General features: G+C 51.2%; 1 protein-coding gene across 11 annotated transcripts in view; it reads left to right on the forward strand.

The window, feature by feature from the left end:
• Ablim2 (actin binding LIM protein family member 2) overlaps positions 1-27,297 on the forward strand; it is a 157,313-nt gene that overhangs the window by 104,128 nt on the left and 25,888 nt on the right. For 10 of the 11 annotated variants that reach the window (XM_008832844.1, XM_008832847.1, XM_008832841.2 and 7 more), the window contains 2 exons: positions 8,121-8,173; positions 8,883-9,021. In XM_008832844.1, the coding sequence (XP_008831066.1) occupies positions 8,121-8,173; positions 8,883-9,021 (192 nt within the window). Of the gene's footprint in view, positions 1-7,118; positions 7,239-8,120; positions 8,174-8,882; positions 9,022-27,297 lie in introns of all 11 variants that reach the window. The other variant, XM_008832851.2, reaches the window with a different exon arrangement.

Consider the following 27,297-nt stretch of genomic DNA (forward strand, 5'->3'; position numbering starts at 1 on the left):
TCCCCCTCCCATTCCCCTTCCCTCTCTTCTTCCCCTCTCCCCTCCCCTCTCTCCTTATCCCTTTCCTCCTCCTTTCCCCTGTTTTTCCCTCCCTCCCCCTTCCCCTCCCCACTTCCTCTCCCTCCCCAGGCTGACCATGAGATGCTCACTGAACAGTGAGTGTGGAGACAGTTCTAAACTGTAAAGGACAGTGCCTGTGGTGGGGACTTTTACCCAGTCACTAGAGGCAGGAAGAGAGTCTTGCATGAACAACTATTGTCCAGATGCACCCAAGGAAAGCTCCATCGGTCCACACTGACAGTGGTACCCTGTCAGTACCCACACTGACGGTGGTACCCTGTCTGTCAGTACCCACACTGACGGTGGTACCCTGTCTGTCAGTACCCACACTGACGGTGGTACCCTGTCTGTCAGTACCCACACTGATGTTGGTACCCTGTGGATCTGAGGTCTGGCTCTGCGACCTGCGGTGTGTTGGAGTTTACTCCTTCTCGGTGGTGAGAGGCCTGAGCTTTGTACATTTCTTCTCCCCAAAAGGAAAGAAGGGAATTAAAGTCCTGGCCTTCTAGAGTCTAAGTCTAGAGCACATGTCTTCCCACGGAATGGGGGAGGGGCCAGTTAGACGCCACCATCTTTTGTCAAGACTAGCCCCCTAGTCTTACAAGTAGATAAACCAAGGCCCAGCCAGAGAATTACCCCACGAGATGGCCCTTGCGGCAAGCACTGTGCTAGACAGCTTGCAAGGAGGCCATGGTTCTGGGCTCCAAGGAGCCCAGGACAGAGATTGACTCACAGGACCTTTATTAACCCACAACAGCTCTTTATCCCCACTTGGCATCTTAGAGGTATGGTTAACACCCACAGTCCGTGCAGAGTTGACCCTGGCAAGGGGCACCGATAAGGAACCACCTTGTGAGATTGGTGAGTAGTATCTGACTCACTGTGTAGACTTACCATTGCAGTGGGCTGTGCAAATCCCACATGACTAGACATACACTGATGCTTCAGCAGGAGTACAAGCTCTCCTAAGCAGGCTTCCTTAGAAACCCTTAAGAAATACAGACATTTGGCATTCTCAAGACTTCTCCCACCAGGTGGATCGCAGCCTGGTGAGAGTGTGGGCATGTGTGTGCATGCCTGTGCGTGTTCATGCATGTGTGTATGTGTGCATGTATGTGTGCTTGGGACCACATGCAGCTTCCCCCAATCTTCCCTCCCCTACTCCATCAGGGCAGCCTGACCACCAGCCTTCCCTGAGGAGCCTGGAGCTTGATCTGGGTATGAACAGTTTTAACCCTCACACCAGCCTGAAACAGGCCCTGGGGATGATGGTGAATTACAGGATCATTTCATTAGCCTAAGATCATATACTCCGCAAGCTAAAAGCAGTCAAGGCTTTTCCCCGATACGTTTGCTTTGCAACATTCCATTGCAGCCACTGGGCACGATCACTGCTGTCTTTCATGATTGTTACTTCCCCCAATGCCCGGGTCCCATTCCTGCTTCTGGGAAATGAGTCTCCAGCTGTGAGGGTAGCCAGGCCTCTGGGCCCACTGGGCAGCAGTGACATTCAGTGTGGAGGACAAGAGGGTTGGCATCCACGGAGCAGTCATTTAACCTGCGGCTGCTGCTGGGCACTGGGTAAACAGTGGTGCTGGCTTGCCGCCCTGGCTCCCTATGCTGCTGGGTCAGTACAGGGAAGCTGTGGCTGGGGAGGTGAAGGAGACCATCCAGGCTGGCGTTCACAGCTGGTCTTCTGACCTCTGACCTTGTTACCAGCTGCTATCATTTGACTCCATTCTGGGGCCAACAGTATTTCTGTTCCAATTCCAGCTCTACCTGCTTTTTGTTCATTGCTTGTTTTTTGTTTTTTTTTTTTTAGAATATTTTCTTTTTTTAATATTTTATTTATTATTTTTATTTTATGTATATGCGTGTATTGCCTGTGTGTGGGTAAGTGCACCCGTGTCGTGCAATTATTGCTTGTTTTAAAGAGGAGAAAAGAAAGGAAGCAAAGTGGGAATGACAGAAAGGGGGGGGTCCGGGCTGAGAGGACAGGAGCCCCCCGTGCCTCCTGACATCCCATGGGGTGTCAGGGCTGAGAGGACCGGGGCCTCCCTGTGCCACCTGACATCCCATAGAGCAGGGTCTGCAGTGCAGGCCAGGTAGGAGGTGGCACAGGGGGCTTGGCAGCTGTTGGAGACAAACCTGTATACATACACACCCGCACACATACCTGCATATACTCACATACATGCACACCTGCACATACACCTGCACAAGTACATACCTGCATATACTCACATACATATACATCTGCAAACACATACCTGCATACACACACCTGCACACACACACACCTGTATATACACACACACATGCAGCATCCAATCACATCACTTTGGGAGGCAGACGCGGGGCAAACCGTAGCCCTCCATACTAGCTACAAAGCAGGGAACAAACACTTCTTTCCTGAGGGTGGGGGTCTGCTCCCTCCAGAATACAGGAAGCCAGCCTTGTCCCTCCTCATGCTTTCTGGCAGTTTCTGAAAATGACAGAGATGCTTATACAGAGGAGACTTCCTGTAGGCGTCCCTCAATGGTGTCAATGTTTAGATGGTCCTCTTAGTTTCTTTTCCTGACAAAAAGCACCTGAAGGGAAAAAAAGGTTTATTCAGCTCACTGTTCAAGGTACAGTCTGTCCTGGCAGGAAGTCAGGGCAGCAGGAGCTGGAAGCAGTTGGTCACACCACAGCCCCAGTCAGGAAGGAGAAAGGGAAAGGGATGGAAGCAGGTGTTCTCTCTCCATTTTATACAGCCCAGGGAGTGGTCCACCGGCTTTAAAAAATAGATTTTATTTATTATTTTTATGTGTATGAATGTATTGCCTGCATGTGTGTAAGTGCACCCATATTGTGCAATGCCCGCAGAGGTCAGAAGAAAGCATCAGATCCTCTGGAACTGGAGTTACAGATGGTTGTCAGCCACCATGTGGATGCTGGGAACTGAACCCAGGTCCTCTGCAAGAGCACCTGGTGCTCTTAACCGCTGAGCATTGCTCTGGTCCCAGTCCACCTACTTTTAGGATGGGTCTTCACATCTCAGTGAATCCAGTCTGCATCATCCCTGGCAGGCATGCCCAGGGGCTAAGAAATCCCTCACAGGAAGCTTTATAGCTGATTCTAGATCCTGTCAAATTGACAGTCAGCACTAACCATCATGGCTGTTTACGGTGACTTCATAAGAAAATAAAAAAGTTCTTTCCCCGAGATTTCCCAGGAAGTTCAACTGTCTAGATGCAGGGCTGGGGCAGGCCTGGTGTTGCACCAAGTTTGAATTTGTTTGATCTTATCTAAGCAAGTGTGATCCCGAGTGAGTGAGTGTCAAGGACCTAGCAGGGAAAAGTGCCCCTGCAGCACTGCATTCAGGAGGATGCTCATCTGGCCACCTGCCTTCTCAGAGCCACCCATCCCAGTGTGGCAGAGAAAGTACCTCTGGTTCCTGGGTGAACAGGAATTAGTCACTTAGGAATTAGTGCCCTGTGGGGTTCATTTTTCAGAGTTGACTCTCCCTTTAGTTTGGGGTCCTTTTCTGGGATATGAGGAAAATCCAGGTGGCCAGGAAGGCTCTATGTCTACAAAGAACATCAGAGACCTCACACCACACAGGCTGTCTGTTCACCTTACACTCTCACTGGGCTCCTCCCGCACAGGTTCCCCAGGGACATGGGACACAGGTGGAGTGGGACGTCAACTTTCTAGAGAGGGCTTTGGGGCAGAAGCCTGTGGGGCTCAGAGGAGCTTCTCTGTGTGGTTTGAAGGACACACTGAGCTCCTTTTCTCTGGGGGCAGGGGAGTGGGAGGGAGAGGAGTGGGAGGCAAAGGTGCAGGCTCTGTGTCCTTTCTGGGACAGTCAGCAAGCAGATGTCATTCTCCCAACTTTGTGGACAGGAAGCCGAGTGCCAAGAGATGTGAGGGGCTTTCACTAATTTACCCAAGGGGTGTTTTTTTGAGCACCTACTATATGCTCTGCACTGTCTCTGGCTGGAGATAGGGATGACCAAGCATAACCCTGACTTGTGAAGCAGTCTCATGGAATTGCCCCCCAATACACCCACAGACACAGACACACAGACAGACAGACACACACCCACCCACCCATATTCATTCTCTCGCAATATAATTCTGATCCAATTTGAACTGTATAGGTTGGCACACGCTGGGCAGAACAAGAGCTCTTGCCCATAGGTCTGGTAATCAGAAACCCAGTCTATAGCAAGCCCCCCACTGGAGCTCTGGGGTTCAAGGAGAGGCAGTGAAGCCTCTGAACACATCCCTATGTTTCCAGAAACTCCTCCTCCTGTTGGAGAGAGTACCAGCCAGGCGTGTTCAGAGTCCAACTGTCAGAGCCTGTTGCCTTGCACACCCACAGACCTTGGCAGAAGTGACTGAACTGGTGGCAGACAGCTCTAGCAAGGACCACAACTAAAACTACCTAATGGCCACAGACCACCCTGTGTACCCAGAACAGAGGCTAGAGTGGCTCGATGGCCTCACTGCCCCATTGGACACCAGCAAAGGAACCCTGTAGGCCAGAGCTTTGGCATGTCGGTGCCACCAAGTGTGGTTCTTGGGGAAGTCCTTGGCCCACTGACCTGCATCTGTCTACTTCTTGTGTACTCTGTGTCATGTGTCTGTGCAGGTCACTGTGTGAGGCACCCGAGGAGGCACCAGGCACATCAGATACAGCTTGACCTTGAGCATTTCCTACCAGTTGCTCAGTGGGGAGGCAGATTTGTGCACAGGTCCCTGTGAGCAAAGCTGGGGTGGCTCAGCCGTGTCCCTTAATTTATACATGATGCAGGGAGAATAGTCAGCTGAGGTGGCAGGGCAGCTAGCCAGAGCCACCACCAGCCCTGTGGCTCACTCTGGGACTTGGCCTCCTCCTGTGTGAATGTAGCTCACACTGCTGTTCCTACCTGCCTGTGCTCTTAGCACATGCTTACCCAGATCCTGGAACAGGGCTTGTCCCATGAGCAGGCATTCAGCAAGTGCTCATTACTTACACTTCTTGGGGAGCTCCTCTGAGCTGACTGTTCCCTATCATGGCACTTGTTACAATACCTACAAGCTTTCTCCACTTCATTGACTTAGGGACTTCTGAAGGAAAAGGGTTGTGTCTGAGGTTTCTCATGTCCCTGTGCTTGGACAGGGAAAGTGCACACTGGGCAGTGGGTGAGAGGAAGGGATGAAGGCTGAAGGGCTGAGTGGAAAATAGGTCCAATGGGGTTAAGGGGGCAGGTGGACAGGGAAAGGGCTGTAGTTCAATGGATGCCTTGGTGGACAATGGAATAGATTGAAGAAGACAAAGAGAAGGATGACTAGGTGGGGGTTGAGTGAATAAGTGGAAAGCTGTGGATACAGGGTGGATGAGTGGATTGATTAGTGGATGCCTGGAAGATAGATGGATGGATGGTTCAGTGGATGGGTGGGTGAGTGGACAAATGGATGAATGAGTGATTGGTGGGTGGATGAGTGGATTGATTAGTGGATGCCTGGAAGATAGATGGATGGATGGTTCAGTGGATGGGTGGGTGAGTGGACAAATGGATGAATGAGTGATTGGTGGGTGGATGAGTGGATTGATTAGTGGATGCCTGGAAGATAGATGGATGGATGGTTCAGTGGATGGGTGGGTGAGTGGACAAATGGATGAATGAGTGATTGGTGGGTGGATGAGTGGATTGATTAGTGGATGCCTGGAAGATAGATGGATGGATGGTTCAGTGGATGGGTGGGTGAGTGGACAAATGGATGAATGAGTGATTGGTGGGTGGATGGATGGATGGATGGAAGGATGGATGGATGGTTAGTGAATGGGTGTATGAACAGATGGATGGATGGTTAGTGGGTGGATGCATGGATGAACAGATGGGTGGGTGGATGACAAGTTAATAAAGTAAGTACATAGAAATGAATGAGCGTTGGACACATACATGTACACAAGAATGTTCAGACGTGAATGAGTTAAGATGGAGTGTGGAAAGGAGGACAGAACTGGTGCTCTAACACAGAAAAGGGATTAGGGACCTCTCACCAGATTCCCCAAGGGGCATGGAGAGCCTGAAGTCAGGCCGTCCGGGACTGCTCCGCACAGCAGTACTTTCTTTCCTGGGCTGTGGAGGATCTGCCATGGGTGACACAAAAACAGACTAAATTCTCTTTTTCTGATTGTTCTGAATTGATCTTTCTTTTCCTGAAACCATAAATTAGCCTTCAAGTTGGCTTCTTGTGAGCCCCTAACATTTCAGACCTATGAGCTGGACTCCACATACCCATTTCTTATGATTCTCATGAATCAAAGGGGTAGAGTGGCATTTGCCAGTTTTACAGACTAGGAAGCTGAGGCTCAGAGTTTTTATGGAAGCAGCCTACCAACAATGCAAAATGCTAGTCTCCTGGGCCTTCCTAGGAGCTCCTAGTCCTGAGGACAGCCTGTCAGGGTTCTGTGGGCTGAAGAACTAGGCTGGCTGACTGCCCTCATGTCACAGCTGGTGGTGTTTGTACAGGGGACTTGTTAAGTCTGTGAAGAATGTCCCTCTTAGCATGGAGATAGCTCCATGTTACAATGTGTCTAGCTAGTGTGTTGCCTATGGTTATATGAAATTGTGGAAGCTGGAAAGCTCCCAGGCCCCACAGCCCGAGTTCCCAGGCTGGGATTTCACATCCTGAAGAGCCCCTGGGCTAGAGTGATTGGTACAGACAGTGGCAGAGCTCTCAGAGCTCTGAGTGGTCACAGCATGCTTGTCCCTGGGCCCTGCTGGTCAGCTGCCAGGAATTGGTACTGGTGGACAGGCACACTTGGCTCTGCTGCCCAGCAACCGCTGTTGTCTGGGCAACAGGAGCTGCACTGCCTACCCCTCTGAGACCCTTCATCACAGCCTCCCCAGCAGGTCCTTAGTTAACTTGCCTCTATGGGTGGAGAGAGCAAGGGATTTATTTTTGCCTGAAAAGCATCAGTCTTTCCCAGCGGGAGAAACAGACAGCCATCAGGGGTAACACAGCATCCACATGTCAGGACGAAAGTGCTCAGTCTTCCATTTTGGCCCTATCTTGTCAAGGTCCTGTAGCCCAGTCCCCAATGTCCAAGCTCTCTGGCCTGGTGTCAGTTTTGTCCTTGGTGGTGCAGGAGGCAGGGCGCTCCAAGAGACTGGCAGGGCTGAGCCCACCACAGGCTACAGGTAAGAAGCCCGCCTGGCCACCCTCCCCGAGCTGAGCCCCTGGCAGGGAAGGATCCTGGGGTCTCCAGCAGTTGCTGTGTGCACGGGGTTGGTGTCTTGTCCCTGCGCTGAGTGGGTACTGAGAAACACCAGCATGCCTGGCATGGCTTCTTTGTTCAGTCTTTGTTGGAAACAAGGGTCAGCCCAACTGGGTGACAGTGCTGCCAGGAACGTTCTTGGTAATGCACGGCTGTGGTGTGAACTACTGCTCTGGGTGTGTACTGTCATTCTTTGCTGTTCCCCATGAGCTCTTCTCGGCCTGGGCTGGAAGCAGGCAGCATGGAAGGAGAGGCAGGGGAGGGACTTTGGACTTAGACCACCTGGCTCGTATCACTCTGCCCTCCCCTGGTGTCCTGCTAGCTCATGACCTCCAGCAAGGTACCTCTGGAGCCTCGGTGCCCCATCTGTGAAATGGGGCAAAGCCCCTCCCTGAAGGGTTTGGGGTGGGAGAGAGGCAGTGCTGGATGAGAAGCATGGAGCTGCGTCTGACACCCAGGCCTCTGAGTCTGAGACCTGTCCCTTCAGTGGCCTCCCTCCCAAAGTTGAAAATGTGTCCTTCAAATGCCAAGTGTCTATACCTGGAAATATAGCTCCATTTCCCCTGGGCGGAACTGTGGCTGGAGCTGAAGTGGGGTGTCTGTGCTGCCCCTGCTCAGGGCAGTGCCCACTCCCAGGGCCGTGTCCCCCAAGGAGCCTGCTCCAGCTTGTCTTACCCTTGGTCCTTAAGAAGGATTCATTCTGTTGACCTCCTCCCACCCCCATCTTTGAGCATTATGTAAAGTAAGAACCATAGAATACATAGAGGGTTTGTGCTGCCCTTACAAACCGATTTTTCCCTTCCAGCTGCAAGGCGAGTGGATGGGGAGGACAGCAGTTTCCACCAGGATAGCAGGAAGGTAATAAGGGGCACTGTGGCTCTGCAGGGTGGGATAGCTGTTCCAATCAGATCTCCACCTCCTATCAGTCTGCTTCCTGGGGTCCTACAAGGCCTGAGGTGGAAGCCATACCCACCAGCTTCCTTCCCACACTCAGAATGAGTATCAGCTCTGCCAGTGTCCTGGCTCTGTGTCATGAGTCCTGGTTATAGTTCTGTGACTGAGGAGATATGAACAAGTATTTAAAGGGCCAGAGGGTAGAGGGTAGGCCTTGCTGGCAGACCTTTGTAATGCAGCTGTCCTCTGAAAGCCATCAGAGAGGACGTGTACATGAATGGCTATCACCACGGCAGGCTGTGAGCAGCATTTGGCCCATGTGTCTCCCAATCTCTCCAGTCTTTAAGGAAGGCATGCAGGTGAGGGGAGAGAACCCTGGGCTAGACTTGGGCAGCCTCACCTTGTTCTCCTGGGTGAAGGTAACAGGCCCTCACCTCCAAGAGCCTCAGTTGCCTGGTCTGTAAAATGAGGTGACACTGTTGTCCTGCTGTTTCCTGAACTTGCAGAGCCTGTGAATGATGGGAAGGCTGGTTTTGTGAAAAGCTGGAATTTTCATATAGGGAGTTTGTTCTCATGTTGGGCTCAGCTTGTGGTTAGAAATACAGAAGCTAATGGAAAGTTTCCACCATTGCAGATGAGCTCAGTGTTCCCACAACCTTCTGTTCCTCTGCAGAAGACCACCTGGCTGCTTCTCAAGGGGGACGCAGATACCAGGACTAACTCCCCAGACCTAGACAGCCAGTCTCTGTCCCTCAGCAGTGGAGCTGAGCGAGACCCTCTCCAGAGGATGCCAGGAGACAACCTCTACTCACGTGAGTGGCTCTTCTGATGTGCACAGAAGGCTACCAGTGCAGGGCCCCAACTGAGCCCCCAAATCTCAGCCTTGCTCCTTAAAAACCTATGAGCAAGAGCTAGGCATGTAATCCTAGGCCTTGGGAGACTGAGGCAGGAGGATTGTTACGAGTTTGAGTCCAGCTTGACCTACAGAGTGAGACCCTGTCTCAAAAAATAAAAATAAAACCAAAAATACTGTAAAGAGTATGCAATCCAATGTGAGTCAAACCAGGTCCAGTCTTCATCCTGGCTGCTGGCCACCGCCCTGCAGTAACATGACCAGCCAGTGTGTACATAGCGCTCCCTGGTGGCTCTCTTGGAGCTGTCAGGAAAACAGAGAGCCAGGGGCTCCTGAGCTCTCAGGGCCCATATCCCTAGAAGCAGATGTGAGCATGGACCAGAGGCAAGTCCAGACCTGGAACTGGTAGCAAGGCACTGTCCCCATGTCCCATGACATCCTGAACAAGGCCCTTGGAGATTCCTAGGCTATATGACCTGACTTCACAGGTGACAAAGCTGATGTCTACCTGACCTTGGGGGGTGTCGTGAAACCTGAATTGGGGGTGATTCTCAAGTGTGGAGGAAACTCCTGATCATGTTGTTCACTGTGAAATGCTCTAAGTCATAGGCAGAGCCAACCAAGCAGGCTGCAGGCACACACAGGCTCTCCCAGAAGCAGCCTCCAGTCTAAGCCAGGCAGCTGACTATTCTCTGTAGCTGGGGCTGTGGTTGGAAGTGAAGACCATGGGAATAAATGTGGTGCAAAAAAGCTAAGACGGCCCCTGGCATCATGGTGATGCAGACCCTGAGTCAAACCTAGACTCACTGATGACGAGCTTGTAATGTAGGCCATCTCTGCAAAGCTGACTCTTGGGTCATTAGGAACCGGGCATGCATGAGTACTTTGCCTGGACAGCAGTCACCCCCAGGTGACTCAGTAAACATCCCTGGCTCAATCCTACCCTCCCTCCACTATACATTGGAAGTGCTTCACAGGGGAGGGGGGAGTGGCGACATAGACATCAGACATTGTGACATGTTAAAGACTAACTGGAAGCAGAGGCTGGTTCTGGATCTTTTAAGCAGAGGCAGGGATGGCCCTTGGGATCTCAGAGCACATGTAAAGGCCCATGTCAGTGTGGATGGGCTTATCGAACAGTCCCACAGGTCTGGGTTTCCTGCAGGATCTTTGGGGGATGGGGCTAGTTGCAGGTGGGGTGAAGGGAAGTAGGGATCTCTGTATGCCTGGCTATGCCTCCTGGGGGTGACTGCGCACCATCCCCCAGCCCTCTGCCTCATAGACCCCTACCTCACATGGTGCCATCTCAGTCATAGGGCGGGGCCATGTCTGGTGACCAGGCCTCCTGCCAGGCATGCAAATGTGCCTCATGATTCTTGAGTTTGGGTGGTAGGGGCTCCCACCCAGAGCAGAGCTCAGGGGCTGCCACAGCCCTCCCCGCCTTGTGTGGTATCTTGGCACCATGACATTAGCTGGGAACCAAAAATAAGCATTTGGAGAAATCTCAGGGCAGTGTTTTCCAGTTTCTGGTCCTTCCTCTGCTGGCAGCAGGCCTGGTTCCATGCCCATAGCCAGACTCCCCTGTGGGAGGTCAGCCTGTGCCCTCAGCAACTCCCACTGGAGCTTGTGGCCTGCCTGTCTCAGCACCAAGAAACCCTGCTGCAGGCGTTGCCCCTCGAGGCACTGCCTCTGCTCTCACCAGGCTACGTGACCTGTGCACGTGGCTTTCGTCTCCTCTCGGGTCCTAGGGCCACTTGAGTATGGTGGTCCTGTGAGGCAGGCAGTGTCGGGTGTCTCTTCTGGCTACTCCCACAGCGACAAGGACTGGTCTGTCAAACCACTCCTCCCCTGCATTCCTATGGCAAGCCACGTGTGTGGGTGGTATGGACTGGAAGTGGCTGTGTCGTGCAGATGCACCTGGCCTGCAGGAGCCCAGCTGCCAGTGGACCTGTGGCCCAGCTGGGGCGGCTCCTGCACAGTGAGGTCCCCTGTGTGACTGTTTGCTCTACACTGCCTGTTGTGTGCCTAAGGCCATGACTGCGTCTTGCCTCTGCTTTCTCCTGGTGACTTCAGATTCCCTGAGCAGGCAGCCCCCAGGGTCTAGCATGGTACCTGGGCCTCTACCTCTGTCCCAGCAGTTGTAGCTCATTCCCTGTGTACATGGGAATCGCAGAGGCCCTGGGCTGCGTGTCATGCCTGTCAAAGGGACCTAGCTGTCTGCCAGTATCGGTTCAGTTCTGGCGGGAGGGGCCGTATTTCACTCTTGGAGTTCCTTTGAATCCCAGCAAGTGCCCCAAGGGATTGGAAGCCCATTGGTACTGGGTCCATTTGCAACAACCTTTGTGGAACAAAGCATTCACACAGCAAGGGACACCCACTGGCACCCTGGGTGCCCACTGAGGCGTACCTGAGGAGGGTAGGGTTGTGACACTCAGTAATTGTTGGTTGACTGGAGAGGCACTAAGTTCAACGACTATTCATTGAACATTCACTCTGTGCTAGACACTGAGTGGGGCGATGATGGGGAGGCAGAAAAGACAGAGCCACTCTAGGCCTGGGGCAGCACAGGGGGTTGGCAGGGTAGACTCTGATGGAAGAAGTGCTCACAACCTGTTCTGGTTTGTTTCCTCATCGCTGTGACAAAACACTGACCACTACCGACTTGGGAAGGAAAGGGTTTATTCAACTTACATCTCCTGGGTCACAGTTTATCAGGAAACCCAAGGTAGGAACTCAGGGCAGGAACCTGGAAGCAGGAGCTGGAGCACAGGCCATGGAGGAACGCTGCTTACTGGCTTGCTCCCCTGGCCCCTGCTCAGCCTGCTTTCTTATGCAACACAGGCCCACCTGCCCAGGGGTGGTTCCATCCACAGTGGTCTGAGCCCTCCCACATCACTCAACAATCAAGAAGGTGCCCCATGGACTTGACCACAGACCAGTCCAATGGAGGCAACTCCCCATTTGAGGCTCCCTCAACCCAGGTGTGTCAAGTTGACACTAAAACTATCCAGCACAATTGACCCCTTGTCAACTTGACATACAAACACATCACTATTAAACCATAACCTTTCCAATTCTTGTCCCCAAGATATGATGTTAACATTAATATCACAACATAAGACAGTACAACCTTAAAAGACCCACAGTCCTTAAAAAATCCAAACACTTAAAAGTCCATAGTCTCTTTTAAAAGTCTCTTAACTGGGGGCTCCTGTAAAATCAAAACAAGTACTGTCTTATTTCAAAGGGAAGAATAGGGCACCTAAGCAAAACCTAAGTCCAGCAAAGTAGCTCAAGGCTGGGCATCTGGGATTCACTCAGTCTTCTGGGCTTCAAAGGGTTCTGACAGCTCCACTCTGACTCTGCCGTCCACAGCACACACAGCTCATCTCGCAGACCCAGGCCAGCTCCATTCCACACTTACTGCTGTCCTTGGTCGTCCCATAGTCTTGGCATCTCCAAAAAGCTGGGGTCTCCACTGAAACTGAGGCTACACCGCTGGGCATCTGGGATTCACTCAGTCTTCTGGGCTTCAAAGGGTTCTGACAGCTCCACTCTGACTCTGCCGTCCACAGCACACACAGCTCATCTCGCAGACCCAGGCCAGCTCCATTCCACACTTACTGCTGTCCTTGGTCGTCCCATAGTCTTGGCATCTCCAAAAAGCTGGGGTCTCCACTGAAACTGAGGCTACACCTTTACCAATGGCCTCTTCTTGCCTCTCGGGGTGCAAAGCGACCTCCCAGAAGACTTCATCAATGATGCTGGTCTCTTGTTACTTACAGCTGATTTTTCAGCCCCAGTTAACCAGCATCAATTGTCCCAGTAAAGCAAAGGTTTTACTTCAGGTTCTGGTCTCTTAATCATAGCTGATTCTTCAGCCCAGGCCGACCAGAACCCACAGATGCTCAATTCAAAATATCACACGAACAGCCCTGATAGTCTCCACTTCCCTTTGAAGCTTCACAAGCCAGGCCTCCACTGTCTAAAACTCTTTCAGCAGAACTGTTCCAAGCTCCACAGCAACAACCTGTGAGCACTCAATGACTTTTCCAGCCCAAAGTTCCAAACACTTCCACAATCCTCCCCAAAACAACCGGGTCAAGTCTGTCACATCAATACCCCACTCTCTGGTACCAATTTCTGTTCTAGTTTGTTTCTTCATTGCTGTGACAAAACACTCTGACCACTACCAATTTGGGGAGGAAAGGGTTTATTTCATCTTATATCTCCTGGGTCACAGTTCATCAGGGAGCCCAAGGTAAGACCTCAGGACAGGAACCTGGAAGAAGGAGCTGGAGCACAGGCCATGGAGGAACACTGCTTACTGGCTTGCTCTCTGGCCCCTGCTCAGCCTGCTTTCTTATGCAACACAGGCCCATCTGCCCAGGGGTGGCACCACCCACAGTGGGCTGGGCCCTCCCACATCATCCAACAATCAAGGAGATGCCTCACAGACATGGTCACAGGCCAGTTCAATGGAGGCAATTCCCCAGTTGAGGCTCCCTCAACCCAGGTGCGTCAAGTTGACACTAAAGCTATCCAGCATACACCCCCTCTGCTGCCTAGGCATTGCTTGGCTTGTGGGGGCCTGGCCCCAGCCTCATCATACCCCTGACACCATCAGCCATCCCACCCAGCACTGACTTCATTCTTCAACCCTGCAGCCATCCTCAAGTCAGTGCTCACTGAGCAACTACATGCTAGACACAGTGCTAGGCAGCAGGGAGGCCTGGTGAATGACAAGTCGGTGTGGTAGCCCCATCCCACAGGGCAGCAGTTCTCCATTAGGCACTGCCCTCCTACCTAAAAAAGCATGTGTTTTATTATAACCGTGTTTGTTTCCTTTCTGTGGCACGTGGGTATTCCCCGGCTCTGAAAGTTGTCTTCATTAATGACTGCCCTAAGCGTGCACAGAAGGGGACAAGGTTGGCTTTTGTTGTAGGAAGAAAATCTTAGATGCCTTATACAATGAGACCTGCTACCCTAAGTCCCGTCCCCCAGCTTTCACCTGTGGATAATGTCGTCTGGGTATATTCCTGACCTTTCACATCTGACCCTGTATACACATGTGAATAGATATGTGCATGTACACACACACACACACACACACACACAGGCATGGTCATCAGAGGTCTGGTGGTATAATGCAAAATGGCAGGTAAAAGATATGGTCCAGGGGGCTCATTGATCCTCAGCAAGGCCACAAAGCATCCAAAGGGAGCAAGCCCTGCTTCAAACCGGCAGGTGAGAGGAGGAAGAAGTGGGTTTCAGGTGGCTTAGGACTTGGAGACTAAATAAAGGGTCTCAGACTTAGCAATTCAGATGGTACAGGGAGGTCCCAGCAGGGACTGCCTCTCTCCAGACTGACCTGTGGTCTTGACACTTGGTGTCACCTTTGTGCCTCCCCTAGAATGAGCCGCTGTGGAACCCACTTTGGTAGGACTCGCCTGTCTCTACTCATTACCTTCCTTGTAAGTCACCCGTCAGGAGTAAGGTGCAGGACACAGGGCCTCTGTGTCCCTCCTCCTACCCCCTCCCCTGCCTTGTGCAGGAAGGTCTCAGAGGACTCTAGACTTCTTTTTATTTTATTTTATTATTTTTATTTTATGTGTATGAGTGTATTGCCTGCATGTAGGTAAGTGCACCCATGTTGTGCAATGCCTGCGGAGGTCAGAAGAAGCTGTCGGATCCCCTGGGACTGGAGTTACGGACAGTTGTTAGCTGCCATGTGGGTGCTGGGATTCAAACCCGGGTCTTCTGCAAGAACAACCAGTGTTCTTAACCTCTGAGCCATCTCTCCAGCCCCAGGACTCTAGACTTCTTCTGTGAAAGGTCTTGTATTCTAATAGGACCAGGTTGGTAGGAAAGTGATAGGAGGTGGTCACCAGCATCCAAGTTGGGGAGGCCTAGGCAGCACACAGCACACAGGAATGTTTAGAGACTGGTTCCAGCAAACCCCCAGGGAGATAGACACAATAGGATAGTGGGAAAGGGACTATCCGGAGGTGAGCGGTAGGCAGGGCATGAGCAGAAAAGATCTCAAGGCTGCACACATATCCTGGAGGCCATGTGACAGATTAACAGAACTGCACCGGCAAGCTGGTCCAGGGGCAGATGCCCCGGCTAGTTGTGGCCATGTGACCTTGAGCCAAGAGCAATCCTCTCTGGATGTGAAATTCCTTCATCTGTGACAACAGGAATGATCTATAGGCTGAGGATGAGGCGCTCACACCTGAGCACACAGCCCTGAGGGGATGACCAGGTGAAGCAATCAGATCCATGCCCCTGACTGCAGCTTCCTTGTCCCACTGGCTTCCACAGCCTGAAGCTCACACTGCTTAGGGACACCATGTTCTGTTGCTCAGAGCTCAGAGGAACTAGACCTGTGCAGACCAGGCAGCAGCGAAGTCACATGCTAGATTCCCAGGAAGGGTGGCGATCCGCTGTGGCTCAACTGGCAGTTGTCCAAAGAACACCCTGGAATGCCGCGGCTCCTCCTCCTGCATCTGGAACTCCCCCTTAGCTGCTGATCCTGAGTGTCCAGCAGCTGCTCTGACCTCTCACTAGCCATCTTGGACATGATAAGGACAACATACTCAGGACCCCATGGACAGTTGGCAGCTTGCCATTGCACAGTGGCTGTGGACAGGCTCCCGAGAGCTGGCACATCCAAGTGTGGTTAAACTAAGCCTAGGGTGTCATTGACTACAGGACCTGGTATGACCCAGGCTCATGGTCACCAGCTGTGAGCTTGCCCTGTGTGTTTCTCTCTCTGGTGTCTACACATGACCATACACTCTTGAAAGCCACCTGATCTCATCAGGTCACTAGAAGACTCCATGCCTGCAGACCCACTAGGGCCAGGGATCAGGAATCCTGGGCCCTCTCCAGATAGAAACCGTTTGATCTTGTACAGGTCACTTGGTCTCACCAGGGCTCAGCTCCCTTGTGTTCAAGGCACAGACCAGAGAGAGTGGGGTGGAGCTTTTCAATGTGTAAAGGTGATTTTAAAAACAGAAATTCTCTGTGAGATGGCTCAGCAGTTAAGAGCACTGGCTGCTCTTGCAGAGAACCTGGGTTCAGTTCCCAGCACCCACATGGCAGCTGACAACTGTCCATAATTCCAGTTCCAGGGGAACCGACACCCTCTTCTGACCTCCATGGGCATTGCACAACACAGGTGCACTTACATACATGCAGGCAACACATTCATACACATAAAATAAAAACAATACATAAAATATTTAGAATCACCCAATGGCTGGTCCCTCCCCAAGAGAGAGACTGATTTTAACAGGGCCTAGATAGTAACTCAGGTAAGACCACAGTGATGCAGGCACCTGACTTTCTCTGCTAAGCACAACTGAAAGAAAGCAAGTGGCAGCAATGCAGCCCCAGGGTGGGAAGGAGGAGGAGGACAGCCAATGATAGGGAATGGGGATGGAGCAGGAGGCCAGCAGGCAGCACACAGCCCAGGGAGGAGGCCCAGGACATGATCTCCATTTATGGCCTGGGTCTTCTGCCTCCCAGATGTGGAGCAAAGCAACTCAAGGAGACACAGTCTACCCACAGGCCACACTAGCAGGGATTGGAGGGAGCCCTGGCAGGGACTGGAGCACTGACGGGGTTGGTGGGAGCATCAGCAAGGGTTTGAAGCAACACTAGCAGCTCTAGGCAATTTGAGCAGACTCAGATAGCTTGCTAACCAGCACTCTGAAAACCAGATCATCATGGAAACCTTAACCAAGATAACACCAGGCCCTGCACATTGGGCCCCACAGGACAACAGTCTGCTAAAATGGAAGACTAAATAAAATCCAGTCTCCTAGCATAATATTTGGATATCTAGGATTCAATAGAAAAATTACTCATGACATCCAGATATGACATTAACTGTTGGAATGAGAAAGATGTCAGTGGATTTGATATATGAATTGGGTCAATCGGGAGAAAGCATCAAGACACAGATAAAACTCTGGTGGGATAGAGTTTATTAGCAGAGGAAAATTGCATGGGACAATTCCCTTTGGGATAGGGAAGTTGTCAGTCTACAGGTTGTGGGCTGAGGTCTTTATAGAGTGGCTTCGGAGGATGCAGGAGGTGGGAAGATTTAAAAAAAAAAAAATTAAGCAGGAGAGAGGGAGCCCAGGGCTTATGAGAACAGTGTCTGTTAAAACCGCTCCCTTCCATCCCCTTCAGTCAGCCAGGATCTGTGTTATGAGGTAAGGAGTCCATACATTGTAAAACTTATCAAGGGAAAATGGCTTGTACCAAGACAGTTCCTACATTAATGGATCTGGAGTGCAGGAGCCTGTTCTGTTTCCAAGATCATCAAAGGAGATGCAGGCTGCCTTTGACCAAAGGTGCAGAGAGTCTGCTTATCTTGTCTTCAAAGACCAGGGTGCTCATTAACTCAGTTCCTGCATTCTCAGGGGCTTGCAAACCTGTGAGGCCCTGTTGGGGAGGGGGCTGCTGCAGACCTGAACCCTAACATTCCAGCCTTTTGTGTCATAGGATAGGGGGTGCTGTTGTTGTCTTGCTACTTCCTGCTGGACAGGGTCATTGTGGGGGGGGCTGGATTAGGGGTTGGTCAGACAGCCGGGGTTCCTCCTCATACATCTGAACAGGGTCCTCGATGGTTGACAGGTGCTCGTATCCATGTGGAGGGAAGGAACGTAACAACTGATCAAAATTAGTATGAGTTAGTTTTTGGATTTGGTCCTGAAAATATCTGAAGAGGCAAGGAGCAATGGTTAGCGCCAAGGTAATAGCAAGCAGGGGGCTGAGTAAGGGCAGAAGCCAGGGAGTCAGTCCTGTAAAAATACCCACTGAGGTGACTGCTGGTTCTGGGAATCCTTAAGTGAAAGATCCTTGGCCACCTGCTGGGGGCATTTTATATCATGCTCGACCTTACTTGGTTAACAAAATAGCAGCCTTCTTCATTCACCCAAGAAAATACAGGTTCCCCCTTTTTCTGCAGTTAACAGATCCAGGGCTCGCCTGTTCTGGAGGGCAACTTCGGCTAGGGAGGATAATTGCTGTTGTAAGATCTGGATTGACTGGGCTGTAGTTTCCACTGTTGAAGTGCGTTCCCATCTGAGGTCCTCTATTTCCTGGGAGAGATGCTGGGTGGAGATCAGTGTGTGTTCCAAACCTCCGGCTGCAAGTCCAGTGGCTGCCACTGATGCCACCAGGCTAACTCCTACCAGGACTGCTGAGGTGGCTGACCTCCTTGTTCTGGTCCCTTCTCTCCCTGTGGATAAGACATCATACACCTCTCCTGGTGTGAATAGGGTTAGTTTGGGTATGAGAATAACTGGAGAGCAGGTGTCCTCAATCTGTGGAGAGATGCAGGAGTATGTTTTGGAGGAACAGAGAAAGAGCAGTCCTGAGGTTAGAGCAGTGTTGCCCTTAATTGTGATATCACAACTTGGTGAGTATGGAAATTTGGAGGTTTGTGGAGTCCAACACTGTTTTGTTAAGAAAAAGGGGAGGGACAGGCAGGGGTCATTGTATTAGGGGTTCCTGGGAACATTGAGTGTTAGCCTGGGAGGTAACATTGTAAACTGGGAGGGGATGAGGAGTGAGTCCTGTAGGGGGGCACAGAAGAAGCAAATGGACACCTTAGTCCTAGAAAAATTCCTTAGGAGATTAAGCGATAAAGTGAGAGCGATCCCAGGAGAAGCTGCAGGAGGCACTGAGGCATTGAGGCTGCGTCATTGTCAGGCCCCTTGTCTGATCCAGGATGTCCATAGCCCTCCATAGCCCGTTGGGGCCCTGAGTCCTGGACTGTCTTTTTTATCTTACCTTTACTCGCCAGCAGTCTATAGCAGCACCTGTGTATTGGGTCCCTGCTGCAGCAGTGAGGTCCCCTGTCCATGAGTGCAGGTCAAGTATTTGGAAAGTCACTTCCCCACAGACTCCGTATTTGTGTTGATTGTGTCTGTGCAGGATTGAATCCCTGCTACACTTATGGTCTGTTGGCTTGGCTACCTGAGTGAGGTGGTTTGTGCTCATGCCATATCTACCCATCCCTCTTTACCCACTCAGCCAATGATAGCTGCAATCCCATGAGGGGCAGCCTTCCCAATTGCCCAGGTGCCCGCATTCCTTTTTGGTTTGATCATCTATGAAGCACAGGAATCTGCCATAGTGGACATCAACCATATCAAATTTAAGGGAAACAGTGTTACATGAAGAAAGTGGGCACATAGAGGAGCTAAGGAGATCAAGTTCTAGATTTTCATTATTAACCTTCCACATTTCAAATTTATAGGAACACAGTGGGTAGGTGCAGTGGGGAATGGCTGAGGTAGGGCTCCTGAAGGACTAGCTGAAGGAAGAATAGAAGTGGGGTCAGAAGAAAACTCATTCCTGGATTGGTGTTAAGGGAGGAGTCTCAATATTTTCAATTTAAGGGGCCCGATGCTGGTGGCCTGGTACTTGCTGTGTTCCTTGGCTGGTTTTAATTTGGAGAGATGACTACAACCAGATTGTCCAGAAAGCTTGACTGCTGTTGGGGTAGAGAGTATCACCAGGTGAAGACTGGTCCAACATGGTCGGAGGGTTTCCTTCACGCCTTTCTGTGAACCCACATGTAGGCATGATCTCCAGGTTAAAGTGGGTGGTCAGTTTGGCCCTTAGAAGCCTGAGGAATAATCCGGTCAGCATGTTCCCTGAGTAGTTTTCTTAGAAGGGTGAAGGCAGGTAAATAGTCATGTAGAGGGGAGGGATGTTGGAGTAAGAGTTCGTTGAGGAGGAAGGTCTTCCATACATGAGTTCAAAAGGATTGAAGAAGGAAGGATCCCTTGGGATGGCTCTTAGTTTGGTGAGGGCAAGGGGCAGGAGAGTTACCCAGGATTGATGTAACTCTAGAGAGAGTTTAGTAAAGTGTTCCTTAAGAAGGGAGTTAGCTCATTCCACCTTCCCTGAGGATTGAGGATGGTAGGGGATGTGTAACCTCCAGGTTCTTCCCAGGGACTGGGAGACTGTCTGAGTTACTTTGCAGATAAAGCCCGGACCATTATCTGGTTGGAGGGTGATGGAAGGTGAAGACGAGGAAGAATATTTTTGTATTAAACAGTTGGCCACGATAGCTGTTGTTTCAGCTGTTGTAAGGAAAGCGTCTACCCATCCTGAGAATGTATCTACCCAAACCAGGAGATACTTAAGTTTTTTGTGAGTAGGCATGTGGGTAAAGTCTATCTGCCAGTCAACTCCTGGGAGGGCCCCTCGGTGCTGGTGAGGTTTGAACGATGGAGGAGGGCGGCTTCCGCCCTGCAGGGAGACAATGGCACAAGTGGAGCATTGCCTGGTGACCTCTGTGAGGAGCACAAAAAGTTGGGGGCAATAGATGAGGGGCTCCAGGAACTTGTAGAGCGGACAAGCACCTACATGAAAAACATCATGTAAACGGGTTAAGACAGAGGAGGCCTGTTCCTCAGGCAGGCAATACTTGTCTAATAGAAGGAAACATCCCTCTGGCCCCTGGATGGCCCCTTTGTCCAGGAGGCTCCTGCATTGTTGGGCAGGATAGGAGGGGGACATTCCTGTTGGCACCAAGAAGTGTAAGCCATCAGAGGGGCAGAGGGTTGTACTGGCTTCCTTAGCTGTCCTGTCTGCCAGGTCATTGCCTCTAGCTATGGGATCGGTGAGAAGCTGATGCCCCCTACAGTGGCTCACAGCTGCTTTAGTTGGGAGGTATGAGGCTTCCAGGAGTTTAAGAATCAAAGGGCCATTAGTTATGGGGGCTCCCTTGGTTGTTAGGAGACCCCTTTCCTTCCATACTGAGGCGTGGTGATGGAATATGTGGAGGGCACACTTACTTCCAGGAGTTTAAGAATCAAAGGGCCATTAGTTATGGGGGCTCCCTTGGTTGTTAGGAGACCCCTTTCCTTCCATACCGAGGCGTGGTGATGGAATATGTGGAGGGCACACTTAGAATCTGTAAAAATATTAACCATCTGCCCCTTGGCTAAAATCAGGGCCCTGGTGAGTGCCACAAGTTTGGCTTTTTGTGACGTGGTTCCAAGTGGCAGGGGTTCTGACTCGACATCTGTGAGAGATGGCATCTGTGGCATACCCTGCCCTGTGGGACCCCATTGGAGTGAGAGTTGAACTTCCAGCCACAAACAAAGTCAGGATTGGGTTTGGTAGGGGATCTGGGGAGATTAGGGGATCCCAGTAGGCGAGTTCTTGAAGAGTTTCCAAGCACAAGTGAGTGATGGTGGTAAGTAGCTGTTTAGAGAGATAAAAGTGGGACTCCCTCATCTGTCCCCAAACCCCTAATGCCTGGCCCTTGTTCTCAGTTGTATAGAGGAGGAATGGAGATCCCAGGTTGGGGAGAGCTAGAGCTGGTGCCTTTAAGAGCGCCTCCCAGATAGTGTGGAAGGCTGTTGTTATGGGCCCTAGGGGCTCAATGGGCTCAGGGGAGTGCCCTTTGGAGGCTTCATAGAGCGGCTTTGCCAGGAGGGCAAAGTTAGGAATCCACTAGGTACCCTGCAATGCTTCAGAAAGAGAATTTTCTCCTTGGTTGTGGGGGGCTTTAAAGACCTTAGGTAATTTGTCCTATCTTCAGTTACATGGCAGGATGTAGGTGCGATAAGGAGCCCCAGACACTTGACTTGAGGGAGAGAAAGATGTGCCTTAGCTGGAGACACCCTATAGCCCCTGTCCCCCAGGAAGTTAAGGAGTTTGATTGTGTGAGTCTTGGAGAAGAGAGATGGAGAGCAAAGAAGTAGGTCATCTACACACTGTAGGATGATGGAGGGGTTAAGGTCTAGGGAGGTTAAATCCTGGATTAGGGCTTATCCAAAGAGGTGAGGTCTATCTCATAACCCCTGGGGCAGGATAGTCCAGGTTAGTTAGGAAGCTATCCCAGTGTCAGGGTCCTCCCAGGTGAATGCAAAGAGGTTGTGAGAGTCAGGATGTAAGGGTATGGAGGAGAAAGCATCTTTAAGGTCTAAGACAGTAAAGTGGGTGGTGGAGGAGAGGGTATGAGAAAGGAGAGTGTAGGGGTTGGGGACGGCCGGGTGAATGGGCACAACTGCTGTATTAGTGAGATGGAGATCCTGGACCAGATGGTAAGAGCAGTCAGGCTTGAGGATGGAAGAATGGGAGTGTTATAGGGTGAGGACCAGAAGAATGGGAGTGTTATAGGGTGAGCAAGTGGGTTTAAGGAGGTTAGCTCTCATAAGTCTTTTGATTATGGGCTTAAGTCCATAGCAGTGTTGGAGTACGATTGGGTATCGGGGCTTGCGGGGAAATAGGGAGGGATCCTTCAAGGAAATGTGGATAGGAGTGCGATGAGAGGCCAATCCCAGGGCTGAGGTGTCCCAGACCTTGGGATTTACTTCCCAAGGGGGAAGTAGCCATGACCTGGCTTTGTTGGGGGGGAGGTACAGGGAAAGGAGGAAGAGTGTGCAGAAGGGGAGAGAAATAGACAGGGGGAGCTTTTGCATGAGATCTCTGCCAAGTAGGGGAGTTGGACAGGTGGGCATTACCAGGAAAGAGTGAGTTAAAGGCACCTTCCAGAATACACATGATAAGGGTCCTGTAGATTTGGGGTTGTGGGGCTTCCCATCAACCCCCACCATGGAGATCTGCAAGGGAAAAACTTTACCAGAGTAGGAAGGGAGAACAGACCATGATGCATCAGTGTCAAGAACAAAATTAATAGTCTTACCTGCCACCATGGTTGGTACCCTGGGTTCCTCCATAGTGATGGTTATGGAATCAGTGGGAGCCAAGGAGTCAGGGCCTCATCAGTCTTCAGCTACCAGGCCCAGAAAATCGTCCCTGTAAAGCAGGCTGGGTCTGGGAGGTGAGTGGCCTTTCGTGGCGCTACAAAGAAGGACAGTCGACTCTCCAGTGACCTTGTTGCCCACACTGAGGACAGGGACCAGGAGGTGGTCGCAGGTTGGGGCATTGCCTTACCCAGTGTCTGGTGGCTCCGCACTTGAAGCAGGGTCCTGGTGGGTGTCATTGGGCCCCATTGGTGTCCATAGTTTTCTTGGGAGGAGCCCTTAGGACTGCAGCCATTAGCTGGTACTTTTGTTTGGACAGGGTGAGCTTATCTTCCTTCTGTTCTCCCAGTTATTAAAGACTAAACGCCATGTCTAACAGATCTCCCGTGGGGGTCTCAGGGCCCTTGTCTAAGCGTCTAAGTTTCCTCCTGATATCTGGAGCTGATTGTATGAAGTGGTGGTGGAACATAAGCCGTCCCTCTCTGGACTCTGGGTCATACTTGGTGTACTGAACCAGGGCATCAGTGAGTCTGTCCATAAACTGAGCTGGGGTTTCAGTGGAGCCCTGAGTAATCAGTCTAAGCTTTTCAAAGTAGCTACCTTAGGGACAAAGTTCTCTGAAGACCCGTTAGGAGGCAAGTAATCATGTGGTCCCTGGCTCTACCTGGGGAAGGTCCTGCCTGGTTCCCAGTGGGGGTTGGTAATTCCACACAGGGTCTTGAAGGGGAACTGCCTTCAAAGATCAGAGCTGTGAGTGATGTGTTTGAATTCTTGTATGAAGCATGTAGGATTAGTGGGAAAAGCCTATTCTACATTAGAGCTGAGCTAGATCTCCAAGAGAGAAAGGGACATGGACCTTGACTACTCTGTCCACACCATGGGTAGGGGGCTGAGATTGGGTGTGGAAGCGAGTGTGGCCTGACACAGGAGACGGTGTGGGGAGGGGGTAGAGGAGAAGGAGAAGGGGAGTCCTGGGAGGAGGCCAGAGTGGGAGAGGTGGGAGGGGTGTCCTGTCCATGAGGGGACTCGGGTATCAGAGTCAGGGTCTGGGACTGAGGTAGAGGTAGATACAGGATGGATAAACTGGTTGTTTGAGTTAGAAGCCAGAATAGGGGAGAGTAGGTGATGTTTGCTAAGGAGTTGTTTAAGGTTGTGGATTTCCTCGGGTACAGTAGGGTTAGTGGCGGGAGAGGGAGTGAAGGACTTAGAGCATCAGAGAGGGGAGGGGGAAGATTGTAGAGAGGGAGTTTGAGGAGGAGAAGGGAGGGGAGCCGGGTTGGGCTCAGGTAGGGAAGGCAAGGGAGGGTGTAGCAAGGGGGGAGCAGGGGGAGGACTTGGCTGTGCCTCAGGCTGGGCAGCAGGAGGAGGTGGAGGCTGGGTCCTAACTGGAGGGAGTTCGTCAGCTATGTTAGGGTCAAAGGCCAAGGTGGAGGGGTAGGGAGGAGGGGAGGCCGGGGCCTCGGTGGGTTGGGATCCCGTGAAACTGTTAGTGAGGAGAACCTGATGGGAAGAACACGGGACCCAGAGGGAGGGGTTAGCACGGAGATCACAGAGAGCTTGGACATATGGGAGCTCGGACTGTTTGCCGTTAAGATGACAGAAATTATCTAACTCTCTCAAAATATTGGGCGTGGTGGCGCATGCCTTTAATCCCAGCACTCGGGAGGCAGAGGCAGGGGATCTCTGTGAGTTCAAGGCCAGCCTGGTCTACAGAATGAGTTCCAGGACAGCTGGGGCTACAGGGAGACCCTGTCTCAAAAAGACCAAAAAAAAAAAGAAAAGAAAAAAAAAGAACTGAAGTCCAGGGTTCTGGTGTCTGGCCAAACAGTCATTATCTAACTTGTACTGGGGCCAGACAGTGGTGCACAGGAACTTCAGGAACTTGACCCGATTGTATCCTGAAAGTCCTAGTTGTTTAAAGGATTTAAGAAGACAAGCAAGAGGTGAGACACTGAGACTTGGACTGAGTGGCTCCCATAGCGACAGATTATGTACAGAGTGAAGGAACGAGCAGGTGGGTAGGAGGAGACAAGAGAATCCTCTCTCCACAGGGAGTGGAGGCAGGATCGAGTCCGGGCAGGAAAGTGTAGGGTATGAGAGGAGGAGAAGGAGGGTTTGGCATAGGTCATGCAAAAGTGAGACCGAGCAGAACCAGTCACTAAGGAAAGCATCCTGTACTGGCACGGGTCTGTGTTATTATTTCCGGGTCCCTGGAGGCAGCGTCCTGCAATCAGAGCACCAGGGAGGGGAAACATGGGGTCCTGTACTGGACAGGAAAGAGTTGTGTGTTCCTCACTCCAGGGACAGCGTCCTGTACCCAGAGAGAGCAAAGGCTCACCGCAGGTGCGATTTTCCAGACAAAAGGGAGGAGCAGAGAAGCCTTGCAACCAGAACGTGGTGCAACCAGCCAGTAGATGGAGGCAAAGTACAAGGAATGGGGTGGGAGAAAGCAAACCCGAGAGCCAGAAGGCAGGGAAGCTTGTGGAACTACTTGAAAATAGAAACGAGAGAGAGAGAGAGAGAGAGAGAGAGAGAGAGAGAGAGAGAGATGAAAATGATGCAGGGAGTGAGGAGGAGGGAAAGGGGGAGGGAGCTGAGGGAGTGAGAGGAAAAGGAGAAGAATGGAGATAGAACAGAGACTCTGGTCCGTGGAGACAAAGCTCAACACCAAATTAGACCTCAAGACAAGAGGTCTGCAACCCCTGTGGAGGAAATAAGCTACTTCCGTCACTAGGACCCCCAGTTGAAATAGGCAGCTGGAAACGCTTTATAGCAGGCTGGAAGGGGCCTGTGTTCCTTTGGGAGAGCTAGCTCGACGGACCAAGAGACTCCAGGGTAACGGATTTGAGTGCGATGGAGGGGCAGGTCCACCCCCCAGGTGGGCTTGGGCAGACACAATAACTGTTCTGGACACTCTTGGAGACCAGTGCTGCCCAGTGGCCTTGAGTCGGGTCTGGTAGAGACCTAATTAAATCAGAAAGGAGATGTAGGAGAGCAGGAGAGAAGTGAAAGCAAGGCAGAGTGAGAGAGAGAGAGAGAGAGAGAGAGAGAGAGAGAGAGAGAGAGAGGAAGGGTTGGCATGTACCTCAAAGCCAAATCAGTGGTGTTTGCAGAGGCCAGTAATGGCAACTAGGTCCAGTTGGAGGTTTTTACATGAGATTTCCAAAAGTTTGGAGGTCCTTTGAGGTCGGAACCTGGTTTTGGCACCATATGATATGAATCAGGTCAATCAGAAGAAAGCACCAGGACACAGATAAAACTCCGGCGGGATAGAGTTTATTAGTAGAGGAAAATTGCATGGGACAATTTCCCCTTCGGGATAGGAAAACTGTCAGTGTACAGGTTGTGGGCTGGGGTCTTTATAGGGGGGCTTCAGAAGATGCAGGAGGTGGGAAGTTGTTTTTTTTTTTTAAGTTAGGTGGGAGAGAGGGAGCCCAGGGCTTATCAGAACAGCATCTGTTAAAACCTCCCCCTCTGTCCCCTCTATCAGCCAGGATCTGGGTTATGGGGTAAGGAGTCCATACATTTTAAAACTTATCAGGGGAAATGGCTTGTACCAAGAAAGTTCCTACATTAATGGATCTGGAGTGCAGGAGCCTGTTCTGTTTCCAAGATCATCAAAGGAGATGCAGGCTGCCTTTGACCAAAGGTGCAGAGAGTCTGCTTATCTTGTCTTCAAAGACCAGGGTGCTCATTAACTCAGTTCCTGCATTCTCAGGGGCTTGCAAACCTGTGAGGCCCTGTTGGGGAGGGGGCTGCTGCAGACCCAAACCCTAACGATACTCACAGTGAAAAGAATTGGATAGTGGGGTCATCTGACAAGGATTCTAAGATGTATGTAATAAAAATGCTTCTGTGAGCATGGCTTTGAAACAACTGGAACAGAAAAAGTCTCACCAAAGAAATAAAAGTTATTTTTTAAAAATCAGGAGCTGAAGAGATGGCTTGGTGGTTGGGAGCCCTGACTGCTCTTGCAGAGGACCCAGGTTTGGTTCTCAGCACCCACATTGTGGCTACAAACCGTCCTTGGCTCCAGTTCCAGGGGACTCCAACACCCTCTTCTGGCCTCTGTGGCATTGCACAACATGGGTGCAATCACATACATGTAGGGAGTACACTCACACATAAAATTTTAAAAATTAAAAAATATTTTAAAAAATCAGGGACTGGAGAGATGGCTCAATGGTTAAGAGCACTGGCTGCTCTTACAGAGGACTCAGGTTTGAGTCCCAGCACCCACAAGATGGTAACGACCATCCCTAACTCCAGTTCCAGAGGAATTCGATGGCCTCTTCTGGCCTCAGCAGGCATTGCACGACATGGGTATATTTACATAATTCAGGCAATACACTCATACACATGGAATAAAAATATAAAGTATTTTTTATGGGGCTGGAGAGATGGCTCAACAGTATATAACACTGGTTGTTCTTGCAGAAGACCTGGGTTTGAATCCCAGCACCCACATGGCAGCTAACAACTGTCCA

Source organism: Nannospalax galili, unplaced genomic scaffold (genome assembly GCF_000622305.1).
Source record: "Nannospalax galili isolate Female #2095 unplaced genomic scaffold, S.galili_v1.0 scaffold436, whole genome shotgun sequence".
Lineage (NCBI taxonomy): Eukaryota > Metazoa > Chordata > Mammalia > Rodentia > Spalacidae > Nannospalax > Nannospalax galili.